We start from the raw sequence: 11592 nt of genomic DNA, 5'->3' as shown, positions 1-11592 counted from the left end.
GTGAGAACTTATAAACTCCTACCCCCTAAACACTTGAAAACACTTGTAAATTCAAATCTGGTGGATTCTGGCAGTAAACTAAAAATGAGACTCCAACCGGCCTTTCAGCAGAATAAGGGCGTATAATTGATTTAGATAAAGTCATCCTTCTTCCATGCATATAAGTATCCAGACCCAAATCCCACATGGGTTAGCTGAAAGAAGAGAGCATACAAGAGAGCAATCTAGAGAAATAATCAAAGATCCCTCTGCCGGTGTGGTCCAACCTTTCAGAAATGTTGTCGGAGGACATCAAGAGGAAAAAGTGAGGCAGATGTGCCTACTCCAAATGAAGGGTTGAGTTTTCTACTTTTTTTTTTCAGGGTGAGATTATGTCCGTTTAGTAAAAGATGCATATATTTCAAAGCTTTTCACACAACTTCACAGCTCAAGCTTCCCAGCAAGTTTATTGCGCTGTGAATGCGGCGGCGCTGCATTCCAGCACCGATTCTGCTCCATAGTGTCCGGATTGGGCTCATTAAGGACCTCCCTATTGCACCAACATCTACATCTCTTCCCTCCTCCTTCCCCGTCCTCTGTGGCTCTGCATCGCACACACCTACACATGCAAATCTACTGTGTGACTGTGTACATTACAGTCCGAGGTAAAATGTATGACAGGGCTGTATTTGCTCTGGTTTCCAACACCCGGGGCACACGCTAGCCTCTTCCCCCGGGGAACATCTGATCTCTGACCCGAGGCGATGTGCTGTTTGGAAATGTCCTTGCTCCCTTTTTTTTTTTTTTTATCCGTTCTGCCTGCCTGGATCTTCCTTTCATCTTTAGAAATGGATAAAAAAAGAAAAAGGTACCAACGAGAAAAGATGATCCAATGTTAAAGAAATAAAAATAATGAAAAATGTCCATTTAACTAGCTGCGTTTATATTTAGCTGCGAATACATTTTCACAGAGAATCGAGGGTGGATTTGTGTCGATGTGGAGATCATCCTCCGCCAGTGGCTCCTTCATTCACAGTGGTTCGTGAATGTTGGAAGGCGCAGTGCTCGCCTTTGATATTTGTTTGAGTCGTTTCAAAAAGCTGATGTGGGCAAACCATAGACTGTAAAAGAAAAAGCAGAAATCTGCACCGCTCTACAGGGAAAACTGTAGTTCTCGTCTTCAAAGAAAGTATTTAGATATATTTTTTTTTATAAAGATCTATCAATGGCCTCATATGTAAATGAGGGAGTACATCCATTTTACGGCTGTGAATATTTTCTTGCCTAACTCCGGTGAGAGCCGTCTTCTTCCACCTGATACTCAGCGCTAATTGGATTTTCAGGCTTTTATCAGCTGACACATGGACTTATTTCTTTCCAGTTTGCTCTTCCCCTCCAACTTTTATCAGCAGAAATTGTTTATCCGACTGTGCAGTAGATGATACATGAAATATACAAACAAAAAAATAGCAGATAAAAACAACGTCCGACCATGCCGAGGGCGCAGCATCTCCAGAGATGTATGGAAATGCAGAGGAGGACAGCTGGTGTGCAGTGGGGAAAATGAGCTTTGAACATGTCAACATTTTTTCCTAGCAAACAAATTTCTAACGGGGATAGTGACACAAAACTCAGGCCAGATGGTGATAAAATTAACATAAAAAGGTCCTTAAACCATGTGTGACAAAAACAAACAGCACAGAGAATAATTATTGAGCATTTACTGTAGTTTATTAAATATTTAGGAAGGTACTTTTTGATAACGAAAACTACAAACCATCTCCTGTATGTAAAAATTAGTAATTTGAATTAATCTGGTGGGCTTTCAAATCTTAAATAGCATTTTTTTTCCCAATTGAATTCAAGTGCGAGCCTTTCCAGCCTCTTTAATTATGTTCTCTGAAGCCAGCAGAGAGTTTCAAAGGCTGCGTGTTTGAGATTATCGTCTTGCCGAAAACTCCACCCTTGTTTCATGTTCAGATTTGTTGAAAAACGTCCCAATGCGTCGCCCCATTAATCCTCCACTCAGCTCTACGTCATCTGCCAGTCCCACATGTTGGAGTCATCTTGACATTTTCACACCTTCAAACCTCATTGTGCCAAAGTCACTCTGAGCTCCTCTTAAGATTTTGTCCAATTCTCCCCGTATGTAATTAGCTTGTCGAGATGTCCTTCAAGCAGAACTTGGAACTATAAAAACTGATTATTTTTCTCAACTCCATTGGGAAAGAGCTTTAGAGGAGAACTTCAAACCAATGAAACAAATGTAACAAATGTTTTTGTTTCATTTGTTTGTTTTTTTTTGGTGCAATTACGTTCTTTCCACTTAAAGCAACATATATATATATATATATATATATATATATATATATATATATATATATATATATATATATATATATATATATGCATTTCTTTTTTACATGTCATGATAGTATGAGACATATAATCTGTGGGCAACTCCTGGTCAGAAACAACCAAACAGAGCCAAGGAGGAGGGTCTTAGCGCTGTCAATCATCCTTATGTATGCGCTGCTAAATGTGCATAAAAGAAGAAAAATGACTTTTTGTAACCAGTACTATTAATTATAATAAAATCAATGTTAGTTTGCACTGGAGCGGGTTGTGATTGCTTTCTAAATGCTATAGGGTTTCAGCTACCGTTTTGGCTTTCCATATCTTTTTGGAGCTTTCCTCATCTCCAGTAAGGTTAATAATCTATGGTCTCATTTCCTTTGATCTTTTTTTATTTGCTGGGGTTTACTCTGGTTGTTACTGAAAGTGCTGTAATTTAACAGCCAGGTTTAAAATGTGATAACCCAGAGAAACATGGACACATGTAATATTTATCTTCCCCGCTATAGACCAGCAACACCTTAAGCTCCAGCTTCTCTCAGCCTCCGACAACATGACCAGCATGAAGGTTTTCAAGCGTTTATAAAACCGTTCCTGAAAACTGGGATGATTCTCGAGCTCGTTTTCCCTGACAGAGCTATATCCACATCAGCTCTTTGTGCTAACCGAACTGTGAAACGACAATGCTGATTCAGCTTGATGGGACGCAATGAAAGTGGGGGAGGGGGGTCCTGCCTTTTAGACAGAAGCAGCAGACAACATGAGTAAATATATCTCTCAGCAAAACTCATTAAAAGCCAGAGGCTCGCAGAGAGGAAGGGCTGTGGGAGTTAGCTATAGCAGAATATGAGATCAGAGGAAATCAGCCTCTAAAAGCATGGATAAGGAACCAGGATCATCTGAGGTTATACTAATGCCTAGTGATGCTTGGACGGAAGAACACAGAGGGAAAGTTTTGCTCTTCAGTCATGCGCTTGTAAAGAGGCTGTAAGAGACGGCCGCGCTGCATCATGAGATGAAAACTTAATGCCGTCCATCATTTATTGATAAGACTAAATTATGAATGCAGTGACAACAGAGCTGCCCATGTCACAGCATGGGCATGATGGTAAGACAGCAGCAAGCGTGCAGGGACGAAAACATACACCGGATCAACTCGCAGCTACTTTACACACATCTGCATCAGAGTCCATATGAGGAAGCTGAGACACAGAGAGAGAGAAAGAGAGGGAGAAAGAGAGCAGCTTGTGAATTTTTCCCAGACTTTTCAGATGTAATTTTCTTCCCATGAATAAAACACCCTGCATTTTGAAAGAGAAAGTTTGATTCGCCCAATCTCGAATCCCCCCCCTGAGAATCAAAAGTTATAGACAGCATTCGATAGAAGCCAGCAAATTGCACGTGTATTTCTTATTAAAGAAGGGCAAACCACTCTGCATTTGCGATTTAATCAGCTGTGTTTCACGATGCATGCAAAATATAGAGCCAACAGCCCACAAGCATAAAACCACACTCCTGGATTCTCCATCTCCATCTCTATCTCAAATGCTCCGAGACAGAAAAAGATTGAGAAAATACAAGTGGAGAAAAAAAAGTGGGCGAAACAAAAAAAAAAAAAAGAAAAAGGGAAAAAACTTTGGGAGTACAGCCTAAAGAGTACAAAGACCAAGCACATCCACTGCAGATGGATTTTCTACAGCATTAAACTAGACACCAAGACCAAGGCTTCCATATAAAACAGAACAGAATCAAACAGAATCCACAAGCAGAGAACCTCTATATTTCTCCTTCTTCATTCTTGACACAGAAATGTGCGATCTGCTATTCCCTGATGGCAGAAAGAAAAAGAAAACATGAAGGAAGTGGCCAGGGAAGTTTGGATGGACACATTCAGAGCTGAATGTGAGCGGCCGAACATTATCAAGCCAGTCCCTGTGGTCATAATTGAGGCTGGCAGGGTTTTGCTAATGTGTGACTTTGTTCCCACTGGCATGCCTGGCTCCGAACTGAATGTGCAAAATCTCCAAGGACCCTTGAATTTTCCAACAAAAGTTGGTATTCAGATGCAAATTGAGCAACGGCATGCATCTATGTGAGAGTAACTTCTCAGAGGAGTGTGTGTGTGTGCGTTAGCATTTCTCACCTTGTAAGGCCCATTTTGCCAACAAATACTACATTGTGAGGACCCACTGATCCTTTTTTGGCCCATAAGAAGCAGTGGTGTTTAGGGATTAGGCTACAGAAACGCATGAAAGTAAATCAATGCAAAATCCTTGTGAAGACAGAAAAATGTAATATGTGTGTTTGTCTACTTACTTAGCTATTCTATTTAGGATAATTTCTGGCATATTTAATGAACTTTTGAAGACCGACGGGTCTTATGGGGACACAAAGCCCAGTCCTAATAGGGCGGACCCCACTGTTTAGGATCAAGGGATACGTTTAGAGGCAAAGTGTGAATTAGTTTTGGTTAAGGTTAAGAAAAAACTAGTAACGGTTAGGTTTAGGGAACATGTCTGAGAGGCATAAATGCGGTTACTAAAATTAATGGAAGTCGATATGAAGTCCTGCTGCGGGTAGAAATATAAAAGTGTGTGTTTGTGTGTGTGTGTGCGTGTGTGTGTACTTGTATATGCAACATATAGAGAACCGAAAAAAGCTTTTAACCAACAAAAAAAGGTCTTTTTCAGGAAGTGAGGACATTTTCCTGTTCCTCACTTTTTTCAGTTGAACTGAGGTTTGCTGGGTAGGCATACAGGTAAATTAAGTTTTGGTTGGTGTTAGAGATTAGGTTTAGGACTAAGATGTGAATTGAGTTTAGGGTTAGGCGTGTACTGGAAATGGTTAAGTCTGTCAGGGTTAGGCTATAGAAATGAATGGCAGTCAATACAAAGTCCTCAGACTGAGAAGTACAAGGATGTGTGTGTGTGCATTCTCAATACAGTATGGAGAGCTTTTTCATGATACAAAAAGGCCACAGCTTGCCGTTATTGCTAATTTATCATCCTCTACAAGTAAATCTCTGCCCTGCTGCTAGTTTCAGAAAAATCTTTACAAGTAAAAATCCTTCATTATAATCAGGCTAGTTAATCTTATGGATAAAGTGGATTGACTCAAGAAAATCATACACAAGAACAGGAAAGACTGGGCTCTTTAATTTGTCAGCAAGGCAGCGGGCAGTTCATTCTCAGGCCAGTTGTGTGGGACTTTTTTATGGATCCAGTCAAAAGTGATAAACTGGCCTAATTATCTTAGAGAGCTGAGCTTATCAGAAATGGCGGTCCACCACAGCCTGCAGGATCCAGCTTACTGTCATCCGTTCGCGCTGATGCAGCTCACAGAGTTTGTCCACTGGGAGGTAGCAGTAGTTACTAGAAGAAGCTCCAATTATTAGTTTGTTGCAGTGCTCAAAATACTGAAGGGGAGCATGCTTTACTGGGAACGGAAAAGCAATAAATCCACTGAGTTTAGTAGAGCCCACGCGACGTCAAAACAAATTCATTACTAAAGCTGAGCCAAGGCATGGACTAAACTGTAAGTTCAGCAGGTTTAATTTGTGTAAAAACACAGACCACACGACAAAAGCATTGAATTAAAAAAGATTCTAGGATTCTAATACATAAGAAAATGATTGCAAATGGTTTAATTAATGCTAATTTTGTTCAGACTGAAAAAGAGAAATAAATGGAGTCACGACACCTTCTAGTGTCAGCTTGTTAAAAATTATATTAATTAAGAATCAAGGTCTGATTTTCCAAGATATTACCAGTCAGCTCCTCAGTCACAATGAGTCAGACACAAAATCATCAATTTCTGCTTTCATTAGTTTTTCATTAGTGAAATTCGACCTTTTGATCTCATTGAGTTACTACTTTTCACATAAATAATCTCAAAATCAAAGAGCTTATTATTTTTAGTTTTGTTTAATAACTATTTGCTTTGTTATAAGATAAGCCAGAAAATGTACTGTATCATTACAGGACATAAAACTTTAGCGTTGGGTTATTTTGGTAATAAAGTCAGAATTTTTTGGTTTGTGTGAATGCTCTATCTAGTCATCATTTCCAAATAGGTGGACGTGTTATTGATCTATTCCTGCTGAAATGTTCTCCCAGTTTTAATGTTTACATTTATTATTTATTGCCCCTGTTGAAAACGAGGTAAATGCTGCATACGCTTTGTGCAAACGTCAGATAAACCTTTTATCCACATAGCTGCTCTTCACTCAATAGTGCTGACCCGTTTACGTGACGTCTATGATCCACTGCCACAAAAATAAAAGAACATATAATTTTATCCATTACAAAATACATGAAAGCATATTCAATTTCTTAAAATGGAAAAAGTCACCTACATAAACATTCCTTCGATAAATGTGCATTTGCTTCCCAAAAACTTCTCTGCCCAACTTCAGTAGATCACTTGAGAAAGATAAGAGCTAATTTGGAAGCAAGTTTCATTTACCGCAAAAGATTTAATTTAGATTTCCCTCAGGTTCTGATAAGCTCAGCACTCTGCAGACATTTTAAGATGACAGGCACTTCTTGCACAGCAATTTTCATTGTGAGCATGCAGACACAAAAGGGCACTGACTTTTAAAGTGAGAATGAGATTTCTGCTGAGATACCAACACTGTAGATAAAAAAACTGCCTCTTTAGAGATGCTCTTAAATGTTTTTGCCTCTATATTTGTGTCTTGTCTTATTTATATTAGGCTTATGCAACCTTAACGGTGTTTGGAAAAGCTCTTTCTTGAAAGCAAAATATAAATGCGTGTAATTTTAGCACTTAACCCATCATTAATGCAGTTGCCCTGGGAAATGGGGTGAAGATGTGACGTGCTCTGGCTCAACTCTCTCTCTCTGTCACGTACATCCCCTTTGATGGCCTTCTAATCAGAGGAAAAGAAGGTCTGCTCCTGACTTATTTAGGTTTCCTTGGGTGAGACACTAAGCTCTGCGTCGCCTCAATGTGTTCATTAACTTGTAATTATGTCTTTAATGGGAAGCTGGCTCAAGGTAAAGAACGAAAGGCTTTTGGAATGGGTTCATGTTTGCATAACGCCTTGGTCTGGAAAAACCTATTACAATATAAAGCTACCTGTATAATTATTGCCGTTTTATATTTGTTATAATTCTGTGTTAAGAAGGGACCCAAATAAAGTGAGAGCACACCCTGTAGTAATTTAGCAAAGTAAAATGTCATAAAACACTATACAAAATAATAAACACAAACTAATCAACAAAGTGGGGATGATGTGACCTGCATTAAAATAATGTCACAGTGGGGGAAAAAAAAAAAAACATTTATGAATGTAGTGTAAATAAGTTTTATCTTGGTCAATAAATGAGCACAAGGTATATCTTGATAAAACTCCAGGTTGATTTTCAGTTTCTCTACAAAGTGCTGAATATTCAGCCTGAGTTAAAGCCGTCACTCAGGCACTTACCCAATATATTTTTAATGAGGTTACCACAACGGAGATTATAGAAGGTATGAGAGTGATCTGTAGAAAATAATTGTAGATTTACTCACTTTAAGGAGAAATCGTCACTCATGAGATGCATTTGACAAGTAAAGTCAGTTTTGGTTAATCAAGAGCCAAAGAGTAGAGCTAAAACTTTTCAGCTTACGACCCACAAAACAACAACAAAATTAACTTGTAAATACTATATTTATATCTTCTAAAATTTTTAGCATAAACACTTTCGACTTTTTGTGCTAATTATGGTTATTGCTAATATGAGAAAACTAAGAGTTTAAATGTTAATTTTGTAATGTTTTAAAATGTTGGAAAATATCAACTTGACCCCAGAGCTTTAGAACAGTAACATCTCTCTTTCACACAGTGCGACGTCGCCTCTATTTATAAACATTATTGATTAAAGGTTCCAGAACAATTGTACAAATTAAAAATCCAAGAATTTGTCTTGGAAATCCATGTTTTTCATTCTATGTTTCGCAGTATCAGTGATTTTCACAGAGAAAACAGTAAAAATGTCACAAAAATAAACTGTGCACATCCACACTGACTGTCGTAAAACCTGGTGTACAATCTATCCTTGTGAAAAATTACATCTAGAACTAACTGTCTATAATGCAGAAAAGTGGGTCCAGCCAAATTTGATTATCAGTATTGAAACCGATTCTGACATCATGGATTGGATATGAAGTTGAAGGAGGCCGTCCTCTGACAAATTCTTGAACTTTTAGAGAATATGAGCAATCTCATATGATGCTAAAGAAATATCAATAGTGGTATTATTTTGATCATACATAGTACAACTGTGCACAGAGATGCTGCTGCTAAAGACAGTAATGCTAATGGCTCCAACGCCTAAAACTGATCAAATCACTGGCAAAAACATTTTCTAAAACATTTCACTATGAAATGTTTTTTTTCCCTCTTTGTTTCACTAAAATAGAAAACAAATTTTATTGTGTCATTTCTCACATACACACAAGCTGTCGGCTCTGCTCATTGATAATTAATGACTGTTAATAATGAGCACATAGCTCCTTAAATTACTGCTGTACTGTGCGATTTTGTCACCAGTTTTAGCAGCTTAGCAGAACATTTTACAAAGCCCAATACACACAATACACTGTGCTCCCTTGCCATCTCATTTTACATTCGTATAAATAGCATGATAAAAATAATACTCTTCTAAATAATCAGTGTTATTTGTTTTACATCTTTTTTTTTTTAACAGCGATTAAGCTCTTCTCATAACTGCTGAGCAGCTATTTGCATGTTTCCACTGGTATTTGGATGATTTATCTTCAGTGAGGAGTTCCAACACATTGAGGTTAAAAGGCCTCTTTGCCATCACCTTAAGCTTTACCTCTTGGAAAGTACTGGCATCTTGGCAGATATTTAAATCCAAATATCAAGATCGGATCAGAACCCAAAAGTCCTGGCTTGGAGAATCTCTGGACATGTTCTAGTTTAAATGTTTTTATCTGGGATAGAAGGGGCTAGGATACAAGGTGGTTGGTTTAGCGGCAAGTTGCAAAGAGTGATGCAGGAAGAGAAAAGAGGAGAGAGGTAGGATGGTGGTGTCAGTTCTGACAAAAGGCCCAGTCATGATGTGTTCTCACTAGAGAACAAAGAGCTCTGACAGAGTCCCTTGGTCTGCTCTGTTGACTATAAATACACACACACACGCAACTTAATGTACACGAGAATACACCCACACTGCATCATTCTTCAAGCTCTCTCTCCAAAAGAGAACATGAAAGAGAAGAGGAACAGCCACACTAATTATCTCTGAATCTGAACAAAATGAACATCGCATTGTTCAATTGTTCTCTAAATGTAAGGTCCAGTCTTCATCACGACATCACAGAGTTACTGTCATACTTTTTTTTTTTAATCTCCTTAAGTTACAACAAAGTTGGAGCATTTAATGAGCGCGTCATTTTGTCACTATGGATTATACAATGTCAAAATGTGCAGCACAGAGGATGTTTTGGTAGCTGAATGCGCTCCTAATTTCTTCAGATTCTCGTTTTCAAGTTTCATTCACACACTTCCACTTGGCACTGCGTTTCCGTTTCCAATGGCAACCGCGCAGCACGTCGGGCCTGAGCGGAGGTCCGCGGATTCCTTTCCAAGAGGGCTTCAGTCAGAGTCTACGTACGGGTCGGGGTATTTACCCCTCCTCCGCTGCAGCCTTGTGGTGCACCCCATGAGAGCCTGCAGAGAACACAGAGGTGTTCAAGAAAACCCTAACAGAGCTCCGATTGTCACTGCTGAGGGTTTAACACCCCCCTACGGACTCACTCCTAAGCATTTAAGACTGACAGAATGAGCGTCCATCAATGGTGGTTCTGTAAATACGGAGCTGTTTGCACTGTGGATGGGTTTATTCAGACGTTGGAGAGAAATCAGTCAGTTCAGAAACGTTTGAGTCCTCAAGTGTCGTTGTCGTCGTCCTCCTTGTCCTATTCAAATTTGCATGGGAAAGTCATTTACAATCTGTCCGAAGCAGCATCCTTTGAAACGGCGGTTGACAGCTGTAACAAGTGAGCAAGCTGGTGGGCACTACAGCCTGCTGAGTGATGACTGTTTCTTATTGGCACTTATTGACCAGAATCAAAGCCCCCCTACAGTGTCACAGCACAACTAACTGGATTACAGACACCATCAGGCGGCGCTCCCTCTTCCACAGACCCATCTACCTTATTAAGACCTCAGGGGTGGCCAGATGACCGCTGCGTGACACAGCGGAGGTGCAACGCCAGCAACAAATCAAATGTTTCCAAAAACAGATCACAACAAGCGCGGTGGGCAGACTGCTATTGAGAAGAATTTTATTGACTTGTGATATTAAAGTTTACCTCTAGTTCATAATCTGAGCAAACAACGACAAAATTAGATCTCATTCCGCACGGCTTAGGGGTTTTTCTGTTATCTGTTGTGTTTTAATTACATGACAATTATTTTTTTACCCCTACCTCCACCCTCCACTTCATCAAATTAGCACCTGCATTGGGAACTGCTCCTAATGACCCTGATTTAATGATGATTACAGAAAGCAGGAGTTTCAGCTTTCCGTAAACAAATCCATTCCCGCTCGCTGAATAAATTACAGATGACTGAAATTAATCAAAACACAGACTGGAAGTGGACGAAGAGATGGATTCTTCACAGGCGTTGTCTCATTGCTGGCATCAAGGTGGACCCATGATTTAAAATGTCAGCGTATAAATATTTCTTTATATAACTCCTATGCTGTAAAGTGCTTTTAATGGAGACGGCAGACAGAATGGGGGAGTTTTCTTTGGCCTAATGGTGCATAGCCAAGGCTGAACTTTAGCTCAAGATTACTGGGGCTTTAGCCTTTGGGTTTTTAACATGCTTGGTGTTTGGGGGGTAGCCAGGTGAAAACAGGACAGAGGTACAATTTGGACACTAATTTATACTTCAAATTACTATAAAGATGTTTATTTCTCAGAGATAATTTATAAGCAACTTTTTTAGGATATTAATACTGACATTCGGTCTGAAAAGCTAAAATTGAATTCTCAATCAAATTAATGTCTCTGAGAAAATTTGAAAATTAAAAAGGAATTCACAAATTCACTCCTCCCACCAAGTCATACTAAGAAATCATAAGTTGATCAGAAAATTATTGTGATATCGCAGCAGAATTGAGCCACATGTACCTAGACCTGTCACGATAACAAATTTTGCTGAGCGATTAATTGTCTAAAAAATTATTGCGATAAACGATAATATTGTTTCAAGACCTT

General features: G+C 39.1%; 1 protein-coding gene across 1 annotated transcript in view; it reads right to left on the bottom strand.

Moving 5' to 3' along the window:
- Positions 1-910: 910 nt before the first annotated feature.
- Positions 911-11592, bottom strand: part of fnbp1l (formin binding protein 1-like) — a 61605-nt gene continuing 50923 nt past the window's right edge. The window contains exons 15-18 of the mRNA XM_015060598.1: positions 10718-10727; positions 9456-9464; positions 1067-1070; positions 911-996 (exon numbers count right to left, since the gene is read on the bottom strand). Coding sequence (XP_014916084.1) covers positions 911-996; positions 1067-1070; positions 9456-9464; positions 10718-10727 — 109 coding nt within the window. The remainder of the gene's footprint in view (positions 997-1066; positions 1071-9455; positions 9465-10717; positions 10728-11592) is intronic.

The sequence above is a fragment of the Poecilia latipinna genome, unplaced genomic scaffold (genome assembly GCF_001443285.1).
Source record: "Poecilia latipinna isolate Pla-1442-1.1 unplaced genomic scaffold, P_latipinna-1.0 Scaffold1728, whole genome shotgun sequence".
Taxonomy (NCBI): domain Eukaryota; kingdom Metazoa; phylum Chordata; class Actinopteri; order Cyprinodontiformes; family Poeciliidae; genus Poecilia; species Poecilia latipinna.
This window is presented reverse-complemented; position numbering and strand designations above follow the sequence as displayed.